We start from the raw sequence: 19445 nt of genomic DNA on the forward strand, positions 1-19445 counted from the left end.
TCTTTGGCGTAGCCCCCGGATAGGGCAAGTGCAGCGATGCAGGTGGCTAGTACGAGTACAGTAAGTGCGTCGTCGGCACGCACACACGGGCACACACCTGCACACACGCACACGAGCGCATCTCGATCAGCAGCAGTCGCCGACCGCGATCGCGTGCGCCGTGGCCGCGTGCGGCGAGGAAATCGACGGATGCGGACGGCCTGCCGTTTATGGTCATCTTCGACATATTCGTCCATGCAGGCTCGCTCGCGCATGCCTGCGAGTTCACCTCCATTAAACTCGCGCGGCACGTCACTCGTGGTGGGGATGAGCGGGGAATGGGCCAGGATCGTATAATCCGGTACGGTAGCGCATACATATATTTACACAGGGCCTTCGATTCGACTTCACTTCGGTCGGCTACGCACTAGCGCGAGACACAACTACATATCTACGCGTCATGGCACTTCGTGATTCGTGAGGGCCACCACAACGAGCAGCGCAAGCAGGGACGGGGCACACAAGACATCCAAACCGGCGGGGCAGGGCAGAGCGAGACGACACGACACAGATACGGACACGGAACGAGAGCCGGACACAACTATGTACAGAGAAGCAGACGGGGATAAGGGTAGGCGATAAACCAGGACACACAAGTACGAACCGGACAGAGAGCCCGGAGGCTCGCCAAGAAATGGAGACGAGAGGTGGGAGCGGGTACGCATACACACGGGGATAGACACACTTTTCGTTCGCGGATATCATCGTTAGGCACGGCTACGGAGACGCGGATCGCAATGTCCTCCGCGCACGCGCACCGTACCCCAGAGATCAGACCGTTCATGTATATCAACCAAACGTCGCCAACTCCAACTCATCGCCGCGACGCGTAGTGGTTGCTCTGCTGCACCGGCGGAGGCGCGCCCCACTGTCCGTGCCCGGGCGGTGGCATTCCAGGTGCGCCCTGGCCTGGTGCTCCCCCGTCGTGGCCCGTGAACCCATATGGCGGAGGTGCTGCGTATCCCGCGTGTCCAGTCGGCGGCGGGCCGTACATGCCCGGGTCGCCCTGCGGTGGTGGTGCACCGTACGTCGTGCCAGGGTTCGCGTAGTTCGGGGACGTAGGCTGCGGGCCAGGTTGCTGCTGGCCTTGGCGCGGGGAGTGCTGCTCGAGCTGGCCAGGCATCTGCTGGCCACCGGGTATCGCGAGTGAGGGCGGTGCGCCGGGGAGCGCGGGCATAGGCTGTGGGCGTGCGTGTGGCGAGGCGGTCGGGCCGCCGGGAGGGGGGCCACCCGCCTGGGGCGCGCCGGGTGAAGGGTTCGTCGCGCGAGAGGCTGCGCCGGGCTGGGAAGTGGGTGCGGACGAGTTAGCGTTGTTGTTGCCGGAGGTCGAGGATGCGCGACGGCGCTTGCGGGAGCGCGGCTCGTTGGTTTCGCCCTCTCCGTCGTTCGCGTCGTCGCCTTCATCATCTTTGCCCGAGCCGCCGCTCGAGCCGATCGCGAGGCCGCCGGGGACGTTGGGCGCGCCGCCTGGTGGCCCGCCGTGGGGCATGGGGGTTGAAATGGGGTTCGAGCGGCCGAGGGGTGTGCCGACGGGCATTGAGGATGGGAGCGAGCCGTGCGGCGCGTTGAGGCATGCCTGGATGAGGTTCTTGCCCTCGGGTTGGGTGACGAGGGGCTGGAGCTTCGCGGTGGTGAATGTGTAGACAAGCCCGGTCTCGGAGACGACGAGCAGGAGGACTTGGGTGCCTGTGAGCGTCGAGAGCTCGTATGCCTGGACAAAACGCGCTCGTTAGGCAGTGGAAGGGAGAGTAAGACGCGTCTGGGACGCACCTTCTTCATGATGCCCGCCTTTCGCTTGGAGAAGGTAATGTGTCTGCGGGACTTGTCCTGGATGAACTCGATCTTGATCTTTCGCCTGCCAGCCTTCTTGTCGCCCTTGGGCTTCTCCTCATCCTCGTCGTCGTCTCCGCCGGACTCGGCGGCATCGTGGTCGGTGATGAACGCGTCCTCGGCGGGCGGGTGGTGGGGGCCATTGGGGTCGTCGAGGCGACGCTTGCCAGCGAGGCCGGCGGCAGAGTCTGGCATGGCGGGGGAGGAGGATGGGAGGACGGAGGAGGCGGGGAGGGCGGACGCGTCTGGGTGGATGGAGGGTGCCCGAAAAGGGTTGCCCGGAAATGGGAGGAGCAGAGGAGGAAAGTCCCTTCCCTTTTCCGTGACTGCCCTATATATCCTCCCTCCCCAAACGGGCCTGCCGCCGCTCTCCCACGCCATAGCCCAGACCCCACGTCCTATCTTATCGCCATCACGCGCCCCCGGCCACCCCCGCCCAGCCTCGCCCTCTCCCTTCTCTGCAGTGCATTGTCCCCCGCCACTGCCTCGCTCTGCTGCTGCCCGCTGCCCGATCTACAGGCTCCCGCCGCACGCCTCGCTGGGGCATCCATGGCCCGCGCGCACGTTCGCACCGTGTGCGCGCCTCGCCGGGCGACGCGTGACCGCTGGATCCGGCAGCCAGGCACACGGGCGCATATGGCAGGTCGGCTGCTATATTGGGGCGCTCAGTCATCCGAGCACCCCGAAGGCGTCGCCCAATCGGGAGATCGCCATGCATCCCAGATCCGGACCCCGCCTCGCGTGCGATCTGATGCGGTGGCCCGGCTGCGCGGCGCCTCCAATCCCCGCATTGTCCGCCGCCGTCCAGCCCATTGTCCCGCCGGAGTCCTCGACGTCTCCGCCGCCTCCCATATCCGGACACTGTCGCGGGCGGCGGCGGCGGCGTCGTCGTCGCTACGGGCCCGCCGCGCTGGTTGCCATCTTGCCTACTCACAGCGCAGCGCTTGCCCAGGGTCCTCGCGACCGTCCACTGTGTTGCCCATCACGCACTTCGCAGATTTGCTTCCGCTGCCCTTCGAACGCACCTCAGATCCATCTCCCCACGAGTCCGATCGCCCAAGGCGTCGTCCCGCCCAACGCAGCAATCCAGCATCACCTCGCCCTTCTCGACCACTCGCAGCACAGCCGCGCGGCGGAGCCTGGGCGGCGTGGACTACTTAGGCAGGCGATGCACCATATAAACTATTTGCTGATGAACGCCAGTGTCTCGGACGCGGCTCCGTTGCGTGCGCGTCTTGTGCGCGTCTTGCTGACTCGCCGTGTACGACGTGTGCTCAGCGGGCCAGGAGATGGCGGCCTCCGGGGCTTGTGGCTGCAGCACTGCGCGGCCGCAAGCCACGTATGGCCCCCGCCTCGACACCTCTGACGAAGACGCGACGCGTTGAGCGTTGCCTCGCAGTGGTCGCTCCCGTACACCATCGCCCGCTGAATTTGGCTAACCAGCGCCCAGAACCGAGGACAATTGTCACGCTTCTAGTCTGCCCTCCCGATCATGCTCATGCACACTCTCACACGATCTCTAATAGCACACACACTAGGCACTCCCGCACGCCGCGCACCCAGGGCCGTCGACTACGGACTCAATGCACGAAGACGGGATGCAGGAACGCACAGCGGCGCGCTCCACAGAGCCCCCGAGGCCAGGACGACGTGCGGGATCTCGTGGATGGCCCAATTGCCAAATCCCCCTGCGCCGCGCCGCGTCCCTTCCTCTCCTGGGCTGCACTCCCAGGCTGCTGCGAGCTGCCCGCTGCTAGTCCTCTCCCGCTGCATTGCCTCCCTGCTCTGACTGTGCCTCTGACGCTGGATCCTCTCCTGCGGTGGTAGTGTGGCCAGTGGATCTGCGTGCACCGGATATGGCAGCCTCTCCTCCCGAAGCGGCGGTACCGCAGACGCGCAGACGGCCGCAGCCTATGGCCTACGGGCGAAGACAACACGACACATCTGGATCCGGCAGGCGTGCGCACTACGCTCGGAGGCTGTACCAATCGCCTGCCCGCCTGTCAGCATGAACTATAGGACTTCGGCATTCGGGAATCTGTGGTCTGCGTGTCTGTGTCAACGCCCCGCCGTCTCAGTAATGCTCGCCTTCTGGTCGTGGACCTTGCTCGAGCGCGGAAGTCGAAGCCGGACGCGACGGGCTGCGCCGGAGCGGGCGATCGCCCGGTTATTACGGAGTGGACTCTAGCGCGAATGCAGACACGGACGCGGAGCACTGCACGTACGTGCGCACACTGTGTGTCCCGAGATCATGTACGCCCGCTCTTCAACACCACGCTCGTCCCTCGCTCCGCGCCCTGTTCTCCGTCTTCCGCCACCCGCGCCTCGGCTTCCTTCCATCCAGGCGCGGACCTCTCAAGCCTTCGGGTTCGTGACGGCAACCTCGTGGCTCCCCCCGTCACGCACACCGCTCTTCCGCTTCTGCACGAAGCTCGATGACGTACCCAGAGCCCGCGCGTGCCTCTTCGGGCCACCCTACCTCGGCTGTCGCTTCGAGAGGAGAAGGCAGGTTGCCCGATCTAGAGACGCGCGCAATGTTCGATTTGGAGTCTGGTGCGTGCGCTGTGCTACTCGGCCGGGTCCTCATTCCCTCAGTGGTAGCGGCCCTCGGATCGAGCGTCGACGGCCGAGTAGTAGCGAGGGGGAGTGGCTTCTGCGTCCCCCTCGTTGTGCTTGTTGCTGGGCGGATGACGTGCAGGCGGGGACGACGGCGGTCTTGACAGGCTCGCGATGCGTTCTGGCCACGGGTCGACGGCAGGACAGGAAGACCGACTGCCCGACAAGCTCAAGGGTGGGCTTCCGTGTCTGGCGATGGGCCCACTGTGTCCGACGTCTGGAATGGCGCGAGTGGCTCGTCCATCGATCGCCCTTGCACGCGAGGTTGGATACGAAATGGAGCAGACACTCTTCTGGGTTCCTGAATGGAGGCGAGGCTGGGATCGAATACTCTGTTCTGTGCCACAGTGTGCTCCGGTGCCCTGGTTCCTGTTGGCGACGAAGAGCACGCTGCCAGTGGGCCGAGGAGCGCACAGGGACTTCGTCGTATATTCTTGCCGAATCCATGACGTTCGCAGCCCGGAGGAGAAAGCGGATCGCGCGAACAGTCCGACCCTCGACGATCTTTGCCGGATCCTGCCCACCAGCACGGACGCGTTCAGTTGGCGCGCTCCGGAAGGGGAGCGGGCCATTCAGAGGTCTGCCGCCCGTTTTGGCATCTATTTCCAAAGATGTGACTGGTGCGTTGGGTCTCGAGGCGCGGGTTCCCCATGTAGGCGAACAAGCTACCAGCTCGGCGGGCGATCTCGCGTCGTCTGCAGGGTCGCTCGGGGTGTGCGCGTTTACGATCGAGCTTGCTTTCCCAGTAGCGCTTGGGCCAATTGCATTCGCGCGTGTTCGTGGTAGAAGAACGCGAAACTTGCCTTCTTCTATAATGGAGCGTCCCGTAGTGCGTGCCCTGCTTTCATGCCACCCGGAGAGCATGCTATCTCCGCAAGTCTGGCACCCGGGGTGGCTTCGCACGACGAGCTCAGCCTCCAGCCAATCGTGCCTTCAAGTTGCTCTCGACTTCCGCTATGGGACGTCGCTTCTGGACGCACGAGTCTTGTCAAGTGAACAGGCACCGCACCCTCCGAGGTCCGGGCAAGCTGTACGCTGTACAACAACGCCCAGGATCCGGTCCTAATTGTCGGACTCGCGACAGCGCAACAATCAATCGATGCTTGTCCTTAACGACCAAGGGACGCAAACGAAGGGAACGAGACGCGGTCGCTAGTACTAGTGTTCATTCCGTGCTGAGCGGACATGCAGATGCTCATTTGCCGCTAGTCGCCCATCAATCTACGCCGCCCCAAGTTGGGCCCTTGCCCCAAGTTAGACTCGCAATCGGACGCCGGCCTGCCAGTGTCCACTTCCCTGCGACTGCCTCCGGAGCCCGAGCGCACGGGCCTCCCGAGTCGAGGGTTGCCGCCGGCTGCCCGACATGGTATGGTGTGGTGCACTCCGGAGGGCAAGACAGACCCTCGAGTTCGCTGAGCACGTTCCGTGGGAGGCGTGGGCTGGCTGGGCTATCTCTGAATCACGGATGATAGACAATAATGAAGTCGACTCAATGGATGAGTAGGACGGTCTCGGACGGTCTCGGCACCGCGTGCGACCGCCATGCACAACGGAACCACAGTGGTGCACAGATGCGTGTCTGCACTGGGGTCTGGCAGACTCGCTGTGGCACTCGTCTTGGAAGGCTTGCTGTGCTTGCGATTGCGGAAGACCCGCCGTTCATGGATTCGATATCGATCGCTCGAGCGCGCCGGGTCGCCGGGCCCGGGGGCACGCTCGTGGGTCTGTGCGCGCAGGCTGTCGGACTAGGTTCCATCTCGGGAGGCCCTGGTGGGAAGCTGTGATCGTGCTCCTGCCTATGCGCTTCGGGTGGCAGCCTGATCAGGGCGGGAGGGCGTGTGTGCGTCCCCAGAGACTGAGTACTGTAGCGTGCATGCGCGCGCGGATCTCTTCGCGAAGATGACGGATGCTGGGAGGGAACGCGAAGATGCGGGCACGGTGTGCTAGGCTGGTGGTGCGTGGACGGAAGCGTGCGGTGCTTGCACCGTGGTACGCTGCCCGAGAAGCTCCGAGCGCTATGTGGGGAAGCTTAAGGTGCGTGCTACGCTGTGGCCTGTGGGCATGGCTTGATCGGGAAACGATACTTGTTCATGGGAACAGTGATGGCAGAGCCTCTCGTCCACGCTCTATCGTTAGTCTGCTCTTCAGGCTGCTAAGTGTGCGTTGTTCCCTCTACACTACATATGTGCTCTATCGCTCATTCTCGCGGCACTGCCATCTAGTTCATCCAAGGCAGCTGGCACAACCCGGAGATGATGCAACAAACCTAAAGAAGGTCCATCAAGTTGCGAAGGTAGCAAACCTCGGAACAACATCGCAGCGCAGACCCGTGCGTACTTCCATGACCCATCCACAGGCACATGTACGCACTGAGTGACGGAATCACAGCCCCGCATTGTTCGCCGCGCATGGCGTGCGTTCACTGTGAGCGCCGCCGTGTTCCTGCGATCAGTTGTGGCGCCTTCTCTGAACCTTCGCTGGGTCCGCGCGTCGACGTCGATGTCAGTGTCGCGCGATGAAGGGCCACGAGGCCTTCCGCGCTGGGAACGGGCCCAAGATAGCTGGCCTGCGGAACTGGATCTGGCTTGCGTTGTCGTGTTCGGTGGGGGATAGAGTCGATGAGGGTTGTATTGTCGAGAGGTTGCCCAGCGTGTTGGGTTCCGAGGTCTGCTGCTACTGCAGGTATGTATATTCCTGGATGTTGGCGTAGATGACTTCGCCGTTCATCGTTGCGTTTGTGGCGTGTCTAGATGATCATATCTATGCTCATTAATGGTACGTGCCGCTCACCCCGAGTCTTCCCCCGCGAGGCGTTGCTTCATTCCATTTTGCTACGCATCAAGTGGACAGTGGCACCCCCAGAGACACGCCGAGACCGTGGACCAGTGTTTGACGTGCCACCCATTCCACCGCAGCTGTCATATTGTGTAGAGTCTATGACAAGTCTATGGTTTTGACGCACAATGTCGCCGGCGTTCCGCTCCTTGTGGCTTCCATATGATAGGACAACTCATTTCATTGTCCGTACTGTCGTGATTCGCTCATCCTCACATCGACATCCATGCGATGCATTACCTCCGAGTTCCGAAGATAGGCAACGCGAAGTTTGTCCCCCACGCCCCCCTTCCCGTCCGTGAAAACTGAGTTCCTCTCAACCTTAGATGTTGAGCCCCCTGCTTTACTTATCTCTGGCCCAACTCCGGCCTGTCCCGCGGTGCATCGAGACTCTTGTCAGATATGGTGTTGGGTCCTTTCTTTCTTTGGTTGTGCCCAGAATGCACCATTTGATTTCGTGCGGCGTTGGACCGCAGACCTGAAGTGTTGGAATTCACTATCAAGACCAATACCGTTCAGGACACAGTTGCCCTTGCTATCACCGGCCATAGCCTTTCACATTCTCCTTTTGGGATGTATACACATCCTAGTGAACCGCGCTATCGGTGCGTTGTGTGACCTCACTCAAGATGGCCCGATTTGATGGTCCCGTCACGATGTTGTCGTACAGTGCCAGGTAACGTACGGTAAGTGCTACTGACCTGGGCTCGGAATATCATCTCCTCCGCGTCTGAGCACGAGTAGCTCACACTCTCATGCCCCCGCGGAAGCATAGTAAAGGTAAAAGTGCGCAGATGGACGAGTGAACATTCACCGGAAGGTCCGGAACATATTCAGGCTAGATACAGCTCGAATCTCTAGATCTTGTCTTATCTCACTCCTTCCGAACTTCCACCCAGCCCTCCGCTCGTGCAACACCGACCTACAGCCCAGCCAAACCTAAAGCAGCGCATTGGTACAAGCATCTCGCTCCAGGCCCATCGGCCACTAACGGCCCTTCGCCTTCTCCCGAGGCTTCACTCTTTAGAACAGGCCGGATGCGAAAGTCTTATTCATAGGCGTCCTGCTAGAATGCGCTCGGGTTCTTCGACGGTCGAGGCTCGCGGCCATTGCCAGGAACGCGAAGGGCGTCCTGGGAGAGCGGCGTGCGGAGGCTCCCATGGTTCGGGATGTGGGCCGGTGGTTGCGTAGCAACTTCAATGAACTCTATTGGGCGTGTGGTCTGTACTGGGAAGTGTGGACTTGGCCGAGATTGGGAAATGAGGGTGTTCCGCGGTGTTCCGGTGACAAAAGCTTAAGCTTGGTGGAAGGTCGGCAGAGCCTCGCTGGCAGTACGCGGCACATCGACTGGCTGACGGTGGGCCACGTCGTCAGATGCACCGTGTCCCGAATGTTATCGCAGTCCCGAGCCGATGAATATGAATATGTATACCTCTGACCATGTTGTCCAGCCAAGAGCGTTCTGGCCCGTAGAAGAGTACCGTCGGCCATTAGACATAAGCCAGTCCTGCGTCTTTTCACCTCTCCCGTTTCCCTACAGAACCCTTCACATGCCTTCGATTCACACCACGCGGATGCTGCGTACCTCCGTTCATAATGAAATTGTCAAACAGACTCATCCCGAGCCCCCAGATGCCCTCACTTACAGTGGGTCTCACCTCTGCCAGGGTGCGAAGCACACCGGAGGGCAGACTCAAGGCGCTCGCAGCTCGCCATCCGCCTCACAGAAATGGAGCGTGATGTTTGTGGCGCGCACATGCCGCCCGGCCACTTGCGAACGGGAGACGGACAGAAAAGGCAGGTTTGCCCCGGAAAGGCAGTCCTCGCACCTTATTAGGGTCCTCGCAAAAGAACCCGCGCGATGGCGCTCGACGACGTCCGATGAGCGGGAGCATGCGAAGAAAACGTCCGTCCAATACGAGCAACGGAATACGCTACCAGACAGGCAGCAGAAGCTACCAGTGAGAGCACGCTAAATCGGATCCAACGTTCTCGTCAAGAGCAACCAGTGCTGCTGAACATACATACCCTGGGAGGGTTACTCACCGCTAAATACGCACCGTTAATGATCAGCGCAGCGCACCCACACAATAGACTAAACAAGAATTCATGGAGGCGTATATTTGCCAGAAGCTTCATTTGCGGAGTATCATCGAGGGGGAGATAGATCGCCGCATCGTGCGCTGACTACACGCTGTCACGAGAAATACGGAGAAGCTTCGTCAAAAACGCGAAGTGCGCTCGTTCTTGGTATTGCGATCTCCTGCGGGGGACGAGGCCCCCTATCATCAAGAGCTCGGAGACGGAAGTGCGCTCGATCACGTAGGTCCGTACGTACGAAGTGCGAGCCGGTCAGTCCTTGAGGAGCCAGATGGCCATCTTCCCTGTCAATGTACCGTTCAGTGCGACGTGCCACGCCCCCCGCGCGCTGTGGCGTCCGGAAATGAAACTTCGCGACGTCGAGAACAGAGCACCTCCATCGGGTTCTGTAGCACGAAACGATGCCGCCGTCGCCCCTTCCCCACCGAGTTGGTAACCTGCCCCCGCCGAGTCGGGAGCAGGACCATTGTCACCTTTTCATTATTGCGCCCTCGCGCCGTTATCTCCCAGAACGGTGCTGCCCTGGCTCCGGGGTCATGAACGAGGTCGGGGCCTTTTGCCTACTAGGCTCCATCCTGGCGCACGACATTCGGTTCCGACGATGGATCAGCGGCCTGCAGTCTCGACCGAATGGGGCGGGCCATCCTTATGACGGCTTGAACGCGACGAAGAGACGGATAGTCCTACTGAGGCGTTCGTGCGGTGGGATGGGATGTTGGCGGCGAGGCCTGCCGGTGAATATCGACTCGCCCTGCGAGATCCTTGGTAGGTCCTCCGACTCGCGCACAGTCTGCAGAGCGGAGTATGCGCCCGACCTCGGTCCTCGTAGAGTGTCCTGCCCTTCGTCACTCCGTGCGGCGTACGAGTCCATTGATATGGAGGAGCGCGGCACCGATGGTATGCTCAGCCGAGGTGCGACGTCGTTGCTGAACGAAGTGCTGTTGGCTCGCAGGTCTTGATGTTCAGCCCATGCATCGCACATGGCGTCGAACTCCATGCGTTCCTCGCTGCGTGAGACTGGCACGGGCTTCCAACCAAGACGATCTTCCAACACTGCATTGAAGCCCAAGCAGTCCTCCATGTCACTGGTGTCGTCATGTCAGCGACCGGCTTGGAATGCGCAGAAATTCAAGGAGCACAAAATTTCGAACCCACTCACAACTTGAACCGCATTAGCAGCGCGTCGAAGCCCGAGCGCCGCAAGCTCAGGAGCTCCCTCCAATTAGGATTCCTCGTGGTCTTCCTCACTGGCCTCGGGGGTTTTGCGCCCGTAGGGTCCGACCCAGTGAGCGAAGATACCACCGACGGCGCCTTCCTCTCCGGCGGGTCCAATCCCGCCCTCTCCTGGTACGACTCGACGAACTCCCACATCGCCTCGGCGCATGCGAGTACCTCCTGCACCCTCAGGCTGAGATGCAGATTGAGCGTCCGCGCATCGAACTTGATCGCGGTAATGGGAAGGCGGTCCTTGCCCGAGGTCTCTTTCGCGCCTCCACCCGCGCCACCAGCTGCATTCTGCGAGTCACTGTCTTTCGCGCCTTTCGGCAAGGGAGGCACCGGCTCCTTCTGCTGGAACTGGTTGGGCCGAAAAAGCGAGCGCGGCGCGTACGCGACGTATCGCGCCATATCGACGCTGACATACTTGGCACTGCCGGCTATGAGCTGTGGGACGCCGACGAAGGGCGTTTTGCCGTCTGGGCTTGGCTTCAGATGCGCGAGGTCGAGACGCACGACTTGCGTCGCGATGGTCTCGGAGCTCATGAGGTCGTCTGCTGGGTCGGACTCGGACGGCGGCGCCTCATCCTGTGAACGAATGACATAGTTCTTTGTAAGATGAGGTCCCGACTGTGTGCTCTTAGCAGTGGAGTTCTGGGGCGGAGGGCCGGTACCGAGGTTGCAGGACTCGTGGGGCGGAGGGGGGAACATGGTCATCAGCGGAGGATGTGTACGCACCCCTGTATCGACTTTGTCAATACGTCGTCAATACACGTTGGAGGATGAGGCTTCCGAACGTACCTTGGAAGTACAGAGGGAGCATGTTACTGAGCAATGACAGCGGCATGAGATTTATGAACCTCGCAGCATGCATCTCGTTGTAGATGAACTCCAGCAGCGAATGGTCATGCGGATTTATTGGAGTCTCCTCGGGTAGATTGTTCGAAGAATCGTGGGGCGAAATGAAAGAGCCAGCGTCCGACTGGAAGGACATGCCCTGGGATATATTGGGTATCGCGGATGTGGGTATATCTTGGTCGTGATTGATCATGGATGACGAGGGTGTAGGAGCACGGGGCCGCGCGAGCGGAGAGCCCACCGAGAACGGCTCGTCTGGGTTTGCGGTTGCAGTTGGGTCGTCGCTCTTCACGGGAAGTTCCTGACGAATACCGGGGAAAGTCAAGTCTTCCTCCGAGATCTGGCCGTGTAGACGGTTAGGGACGACTCAGCGCGATCATGAAGAGATACAAGCATACCTGGAACGCCCCGCCAGGCTTCAGGATGCGGGATATTTCCTGTGACGTGACATGAACAAATATACACACGCCGGATGCAAGGCATGTCCAACCTCGAGCACATGATCCCACTGTAACATGTCAGTCGTTGACAACTCACCGAACTGCTGCAACACATACCTTATCCTCAGGAATTCCTCGCGCAATCCGACGCACATGGCTTCACAGGATACATATGTTAGGTGGGCAAGTCGATACGCACAACTCACCCCACTCACATGAACTCGAATTCACCGTCGTCGAAAGGTAGTTGTTCCAAGCTACCGAGCGAGGAGGTTAACCGCGCACCGTAATATCGGGAATGAGACGTACAAATTGGCTTGCACCCATGTCACTCGCCATGCCAGGATTGGATCTATCTCCTCTAGGTTCGGATGGAGAGGAACGATGTCAAGGCCTACATATTGTACGTTCGTCAAGGAACGTCGGAATACGGAATAGTTGTATACAGACCGACGAAGTGAGTATCCTGTACGATGTAGGTGTGAGCGGATGCAGCCATATATCGACATATTTGCGTACCTTCCACTTCTTGGCTGCGTCCAGAATCCAAGTCCCCGTCCCTGGAATTACTGTCAGATACAGGAGGGCGACAAATGCAAGACACTTTATGACGCACCGCAGCCCAAGTCTAGCCTAAATTACAGGACGTCAATAAAGCTGCCGTAAGGAAGAGGGGGCTACTCACACTTTTGGCGGCGCGGTTTTGTATAGATGCCATGCCACGTTCCCGGAGAACTGGTGCGCCCACATCAAGCACCACACGTCGCTGTTCTCACGGTGTCAGCCCGCGGCATCACACGCGTGCGACAATCTACTCACTGGTCCACGACTTCGCGATCATAGCTTCGCGGGTACGGCACCGCGCTGGCAGGGTGTCTGTGGAGCTTCCGCCCGTTGCGCTTCACGAAGTTGGTTTCGCGTTCTTCCATCTTCTTGATGATACGTCGCAGCTCGTCAAGGTCGACCTCTTCGCTCTCGAATGTGTCGGCGCTATTCAAGCTGTGTCCTGGGTCGGCGTATGAGTTGGTGGCGTGGCTCTCTTGACTCCACTGATGACTTTTACCTTGGTGCGAGGATTCCTGTGTATTGGTGTCAGTCTGAAGGGACGAAGTTTTCTCCAAGTGAATAGTACCATACCGACTTAGGATCGTGCCATTCGCGTGAGCTTGGTGAGTGAGCGAGACTTGTGAGACTCGAGACGTTCGAAGGGCGGGATGTTGCTATGGATGGCTGTCTATCGAATGAGCTCGAGGAACTCGAGGAGCGTCGCGTCGAGCCAGTGACCCAGGGTTGCGGAGGCTTGGTCTCCGCTTCCTCCGGCTGCGGTGCTTGCTTGTCCTGTAGCAGATGAACGGCACTGCTTGACCGTCTCAAGGTAGACGCAATTCGTTGCGCGAGTGGTGGGTGGTCCGAGGAAGAGGTCTGTGGGGTATGGTACGCACTCGCCTGCGTGTCGCTTGGACGCACGTCGGCAGGGCCGGCTTGTGTGTGGCTTCTGGACGTTTCGTGAGAAACCTCGTGCCGGGGAGGATGCGAGAGACCGTAGCGATTCGCTGCGGGGTGTTCAAGTTGCCCGGCCATCGTCAACAGCTGCCCGCGAGCGCTGTGAGCGCTGTGAGCGCCTCCAAGATCTAAGCCAACATGATCGCGCAATATGAGTGACCATGATCTTAGCCAGTCCGTTTTACTTACGGTTGTCTGGCTTTATGGACGTGGGCATTGTGGTATCGCTGTTGTGGACGGCTTGCGCGGGTGGGTGGGTGTCTTGGGGGACGTTACCGTCGTGCGAGAGGGGGCGGCCTCAAGTGCCTGCGGGCTGTCAGGTTGTTGCGAGAAATAATAGTCCGAGCTGTAAGTATCAGCTCCGACCGAGTGCGCCATATGGAAGGAAACCTGGTCCCGGTCTGTGGGTCCTGTGCCTAATTACTTATCTCTTGTGGATCTTCCCGATCAGATTGCGATTTGTGTTACGACGAGTTCGGCGGCTCGAACCAAATCCAGGTAGTACGGAGAGCTCGATTGTCGTGGACCCTCGTACGTCGTGCTCGCATTCAAAGCGCCTAGGAGCTGCAAGATGCAGAAGTGACAAGTCAAGTAGTCTATCCAGGCGGCATTCACTTGGCGGATTCGCCGAAGCGGTAGCGAACAGGGGAAACCGGGGTAGCGTCAGTACACCAATACTGTGCCAAGGAACTCGAATAACTGGGCCTCGAGCGAACGTGAGCAAGACACGTCACACATTGTGCAATCGAGGGCCTCGGTACAGCGCTGCAAGAAGGCGTTTCAATCGTGAAGACCCTGCTTACCGCTCAGTCGTTGCCGTGTTGTTGTATCATTCATAGTGGTCCGGGTTGTACTAGTCACCAGGGTCGAATCCTGCAACTGGCACTTGCAACTTGCTGCGGCGACAGTAGTAGTACATGCCCTGTACTTAACGGTACCTGCAGTCTGAGACTCTGAGTTTGTTGAGCACAACCACCTTACTGAGTCAAGGGGAGCGCGACGAGTCGAGGGAGCGCCTCCTTGGCGCCTCCTCGCAAGCTCGGACAAGGATCAATCCAGATCGATTCGGCTTTGATCGATGGCAGCTGGTTCGAGAAGCTTCCCGAGCATACCGACTCGAGTGCTGTATTTGGCACCTCTCAGCCACATTCACTCTCTACATCCCAAGTCAGTCCCAAGTCCACTTCGTCAGAGTGCAGCGACCAGCGATCCAACCCGTACGACTACCTTCTCCGCAGAATATACTTTCTCAGTGGATCCTGACATATTGGGATCGGTAACATGCCTCTCAATTACTCCAAGTGGGATGCGCTCGAGGTCGGTGCTTGTTCACATTGCTTGTGACATACTGCCGACGCGACGATGTGCTAGATCTCCGACGATTCAGACATCGAGGGACACCCGAATGTCGACCACAAGTCTCTGGTAAGGTGCGTCTCGGCTCCGTGCGGAAGATGACGCGTCATGACCTTTGTTGCAGATGGAAGCAGCGCGACATCCATGAAAAGCGCGAGCAGCGTCGGCACCGTATGGTACAGCTGCAAGCAGACATAGCGTGCAACGACATCCTCGAAGCACGATTGCGCACCATCGCAGACGAGGTCGCCGCGCAAGGGCCCCCACGATTCTCCGCCTTCACCGAGCAGTTCAAGACTAGCCCATCGCCCGACAAGCCACCCACCGACGCGCCCGGTCAGAAGACGTACGACGAAATGCTCCTCGCCCTGATGCTCCAAGTATGGGACGAGGTCAAGAAGTCCGGCGTAGAACCTGACGACCCGAAGCTCGGTGATGCGCTCGAGGCTGGACTGAGGAAGCACATCAAGCAGCTAGGCGGGCACCAAGAGAAACTCAAGACGGAGTTAAAGCAGCTTGAGGAGGATTCGCAGAAGAAGATCACGAGCGACGACATACATGAGGGATGGGAGTCGCATGTGAGTTTTCGGTCGTGATGATGTACGCCACAGCGCTCAACTCTACCTCTGCCTAGTACGTTCCTCCGAAACCCGCTCCGCCACCAATCAAGGGTGCGAAGGTAGACCCTCCAAAGAAGAAATCCACGTCTACGACCGAGTTCGAGGTCATCAACCCGAAGGGCGTCGAGGTCGCCGACGAAGCCACTCCCTCTGCACCATCATCACTTAGCACGGATGAGGACGAGCTACCCGAGCTGACGCCGACATTGGAGGGATTTTCTCGCCTTCCGTTGCGCGGGTACGAGCAGTCTTGGGAGTTCATCAAGAGCCACCGGGATGTCATGGTCCCCGGTGCCTCGGACGCCTTGCTTGTAGCGGCGTTCACGGCTGAGAGTAACGGGCAGTACCGCTACGCACAGCAATGCGTCCACCAAAGCTTGCTCATCCAGTACTGCGACAAGCTCGGCGGCGATGGCGTGCGCGTCTTCTTCCGAAAGTGGGTACCTTAGTGGGTCCTCGATGTAGATGATGCTCATCATTATCACAGGATGATCGACCACGATCCTCGAGCAACAGCCGTGTTCGAGAAGGACGTGGCTGATACATACAAGCACCTCAAGGAGCGCGTGCGGATCTCCAAGGCTGAAGCGACCGCGGCAGAGGGGACCGAGCAGATCCAGCTCGTGCCCGAGGACCCGTCGCAGAAGATCTCGTTCAACGTGCCCGACGGGCCGCCGCCGGAGAACCTGCAGCTCGAGGGCGAGGGCCTCGAGGACGTCAACATCGAGGACGTGCGCAAGATGCTGCAGCTCCGCTGGGACGTTTTCGAGGGCTTCCCGCCCGCGCTCCAGGAGGCGCTCAAGACGCAGGAGCTCGACAAGGTAAACAATGTCCTTGGGAATATGAAGGTCGACGACGCGGAGCAGGTCGTGAAGATGCTTGATATCGCGGGCATCTTGAACTTCTCGGATGGTGGGATCCGGGACGAGACGGGAAAGGATGAGGGCAAGGGGAAGGGCAAGGCGACTGAGTGAGGTGTCCAGTTGTCCACTGTATCGTTTGGTATGATTTCGTCGTTGCGTCGTCGTTGTGTTGCTGTGTATCGTCGTACCACAGGAAGTCAGCTCAATTGTAGCATTCTATCACATCTGCAATCATATTGACTGTATTGATCTCTGCGACAGTCAACATCGGTACATGCAATCCTGAGAAGGCTATATTAGGTAGGTTCTTGATCATCTACCTTCGACTTCTCCACTGATTGACCGCTCGCTAGGCAATTCGTGAGGAATCTCATTGCCCCATAGCACAATACTTGGCGCAACAAGAACGCTTTTGCTCGGCGAAATACCTCGTGTACAGGTACATCAGAAGCCTGCCGTCTCGCGTGATCAGATTGTTCCGCGACAACAGAACAATAGCCCGCCCAGAGTTCACAAAAGACAAGTCCTTCCATAACTGGGACGGGTGGCAATTGCCGAGGCCAATCTGTGTGGCTCCAGGCCAAAGTACTGCCACACCCTCAACACGGACTTGAACTCCTACCACCACCTAGCCACTTGGAAGCTTCCCCACAGCTGTCGAGATGCAGAGCACAGAACTGTGCGTAGCCTTAGTCCACTTTCTTCTATGCCATGATTGACTGATTCGCGCCACAAGAGAGCCTAGTACATCTCAGGGCAGTCGACCTGGGAACATCGCGGCCAGGCGCGGGCAACTCTTGGAAGAGCTCGTCAGACTTCATGCAAGGAATGTCGAGGTCAAGGCTGAGATCAACGCCCTCTCTCCGATATGCAGACTCCCCGACGAGCTCCTCGTGGCGATCTTCATGTATTGTGTCGCCCTCCAAGGTGACCTGGACACTGTCTGGACTGAGAACTCCGCGTACTTCCCCGGACAACGACAACGGCCATACTCCTGGATAGTTCTCTCGCAGGTCTGCCGACAGTGGCGCAGAGTTGCGCTCGATTTCCCTGCGCTCTGGAGCAGTGTCTTTCTCGCTGCTGGCGAAGACTTCATCGCCGAGGTACTCCGCCGCTCGCAGCGGATGCCGCTGGACGTCGTCGTCTGGGTCGACTCCTTCGTGGCCAACGACAAGGCCAGGACCCTGCGTCTGGTTCTCGGAGAACTATCTCGTTGCCGCAGTCTCCGGATCACGATGCCGGATGCATACGTACCGCCGGAGCTGGAGAACAACCCCGCTCCTGAGCTACGCACGCTGAAGATACGCAACACATGTACGAACTACCCAAGCGCGCCGCCGGAGTTCACGCGCCTTTTCCGCGGTCGTGCTCCTCGTCTGGAATGCCTCGACTTGGCTGGCCGGGCTACCTTCGATTGGCCCCTTCTCGTCTCGTCGACCTTGCGACATCTGACGCTCAGCCAGGTGGACAAACACTCGCAGCTCGACGTTGTACAACTGCTGACGAGACTTCGCGGTCTGCCGTTGCTGGAAACCTTACGCTTGGATCATGCCCTCACCCCTTGCTTCAAGTTCCCTCGGAACACGGTGCTTCCCCCTCCGAGCAGTATCAACCTTCCGCGCCTGAAATCGCTCCACATTACCTCAAATCTCCGGACGTGCACTACACTGGTCGAGACACTCTCAATCCCGTCTCTTAATTCATTCAGCGCAGAGATCGAATGGCGCGATGAAGTTGGAGAACTCGGCCAATATGTTGCAAAGCTCACTTCGACCCTGGGACATGCGACACAAAATATCTATGCTCTTGCACTGCGCCACGTCGGCCCGGACGTGCATCTCTGCTGCTACAAACAAGCCCAAAACGCGATACTTACTGGAATGCGATCATCCAACGATGACGGACCATTTTGTATTCGCCTAGTCTTCGTCGAACTGCTCTATCGTATGGAGGCCCGACTCCCCGACGTTTTCTCGCGACTCTCTTTTGCGCCAAGCATCAAGAACTTACATATCGAGGATCTAGCCCTCAGCGAGGCACTCACAGGCACTGTCTTCCGTCAGTGCGAAGGCGTCACATCGCTTCGTGTCACCAATCGCCCCGCCGTTGAGGTAGTCCGCGTGTTGGGTGGCTATGCTCGGTGGACCCGTCCACGGCAGCAGAGCGATTATCAACATCAGCACCGGCCTGCCCCATATCTCCTCCCTCATCTTGAGGTACTGATGTTCCAATGCATCTCCTTTGGCGAACTGGCGGATGGCCTGGAGAACACTCTGGTACAGCGCTACGAGGACGGGGCACAGATAAAGGAGATCCATCTGACCGAGTGCCGCCATATCACTTCTGCAAGCGTGAATTACCTCCGGCGTGTTGCTGTAGAAGTCAAGTGGGATGGGGTAGTAGTTGCGGATAGTAGAGAAGCCACTCCTGGTACGTTATGTTACCGGTGTATGCGTGTCTCTGCTGATACTGTTTGCGTAGACCTACACCGTCAAGTGGTCCGTCCTCGGATGGGTGACAATCATGGCCCCGTGAGCCAGTTCATGCCTATGATCCCCCCTAATGCACCCTACATCGGAGTCCCATACACGGCGTGGCACTATGTACCCGCGCCTCCTTTGCTCCCCTTGCACAGACCGGAAGGAAGACACTAGCTCGGATGCTTTATGTCTCATGAGTGGGTATCCGGACTACGAGGTACTGTTATGCCTACCCTGTATGTAGAGTTTTAGTATGCAATGTATGTTCTATACTGCCAATTGTAGTATGTCTACGTTAACGTTGATCACACGGAATGCTATCCGACTGCCAGAGGTCCACTGACATTGATGCTCTATACATGAGTCTGGGGCTGTGTTGTAGTTACCCGATGTCACCACCGGCAGTCTTTCTTGTTACTGTTTGTGCCCTCCCCTCCTCCTGGTCATGGGCTCGCGCTCAGTTTGTGCCAAGTCTGTGCAGGCTGCCCTCACAAAGAACGTTTGTCCACACTGATTTTCTGTCACCATCTCTTTATGTCACTGACTCAGAAATCAATAGACTCGACTCGTAGAATCGCCTTGTCGCTCATGCGTAATTGAGTACACTGGCAGCTTGAGCCTGCGTGTGATTTACAGATTCGAAACGCAGCCTAGGCCGCGCGGCATTCGCCGAGCCGCTGTGCTTTCGTC

The 19445-nt window shown here is 58.9% G+C and overlaps 5 protein-coding genes across 5 annotated transcripts; 3 read left to right on the forward strand and 2 right to left on the reverse strand.

Annotated features, from left to right (window-relative positions):
* Nucleotides 1-631: 631 nt before the first annotated feature.
* Nucleotides 632-2233, reverse strand: C8Q71DRAFT_350646 (SRF-TF-domain-containing protein). The gene is made up of 2 exons (XM_047917996.1): nucleotides 1810-2233; nucleotides 632-1750 (listed from the first exon to the last, which is right to left on the reverse strand). Exons 1-2 carry the CDS (start codon nucleotides 2062-2064, stop codon nucleotides 854-856), a joined length of 1152 nt encoding a protein of 383 aa, XP_047783135.1. The 5' UTR covers nucleotides 2065-2233; the 3' UTR covers nucleotides 632-853.
* A 1648-nt stretch (nucleotides 2234-3881) lies between these two features.
* On the forward strand, nucleotides 3882-5971 carry C8Q71DRAFT_350698 (uncharacterized protein). Its single transcript, XM_047917997.1, has one exon. It carries the CDS (start codon nucleotides 4121-4123, stop codon nucleotides 5549-5551), a length of 1431 nt encoding a protein of 476 aa, XP_047783136.1. The 5' UTR covers nucleotides 3882-4120; the 3' UTR covers nucleotides 5552-5971.
* A 4005-nt stretch (nucleotides 5972-9976) lies between these two features.
* Nucleotides 9977-13728, reverse strand: C8Q71DRAFT_350714 (uncharacterized protein). Its single transcript, XM_047917998.1, has 16 exons — nucleotides 13626-13728; nucleotides 13071-13564; nucleotides 12997-13012; nucleotides 12753-12939; nucleotides 12619-12699; nucleotides 12550-12566; nucleotides 12453-12493; nucleotides 12384-12399; nucleotides 12243-12327; nucleotides 12149-12190; nucleotides 12051-12090; nucleotides 11984-12001; nucleotides 11892-11930; nucleotides 11437-11833; nucleotides 10580-11375; nucleotides 9977-10505 (listed from the first exon to the last, which is right to left on the reverse strand). The coding sequence occupies exons 1-16, from the start codon at nucleotides 13651-13653 to the stop codon at nucleotides 10067-10069; spliced, it is 2736 nt and encodes a 911-aa protein (XP_047783137.1). The 5' UTR covers nucleotides 13654-13728; the 3' UTR covers nucleotides 9977-10066.
* An 856-nt stretch (nucleotides 13729-14584) lies between these two features.
* C8Q71DRAFT_739037 (Cdc37 N terminal kinase binding-domain-containing protein) lies at nucleotides 14585-16533 on the forward strand. The gene is made up of 5 exons (XM_047922693.1): nucleotides 14585-14753; nucleotides 14808-14866; nucleotides 14917-15370; nucleotides 15427-15848; nucleotides 15900-16533. The coding sequence occupies exons 1-5, from the start codon at nucleotides 14718-14720 to the stop codon at nucleotides 16384-16386; spliced, it is 1458 nt and encodes a 485-aa protein (XP_047783138.1). The 5' UTR covers nucleotides 14585-14717; the 3' UTR covers nucleotides 16387-16533.
* On the forward strand, nucleotides 16534-19143 carry C8Q71DRAFT_739039 (uncharacterized protein). Its single transcript, XM_047922694.1, has 4 exons — nucleotides 16534-16575; nucleotides 16629-16954; nucleotides 17012-18705; nucleotides 18757-19143. Exons 2-4 carry the CDS (start codon nucleotides 16938-16940, stop codon nucleotides 18927-18929), a joined length of 1884 nt encoding a protein of 627 aa, XP_047783139.1. The 5' UTR covers nucleotides 16534-16575; nucleotides 16629-16937; the 3' UTR covers nucleotides 18930-19143.
* Nucleotides 19144-19445: the final 302 nt, after the last annotated feature.

Source organism: Rhodofomes roseus (genome assembly GCF_022264815.1).
Source record: "Rhodofomes roseus strain CIRM-BRFM 1785 chromosome Unknown C8Q71scaffold_3, whole genome shotgun sequence".
In the NCBI taxonomy this organism is placed as follows: domain Eukaryota; kingdom Fungi; phylum Basidiomycota; class Agaricomycetes; order Polyporales; family Fomitopsidaceae; genus Rhodofomes; species Rhodofomes roseus.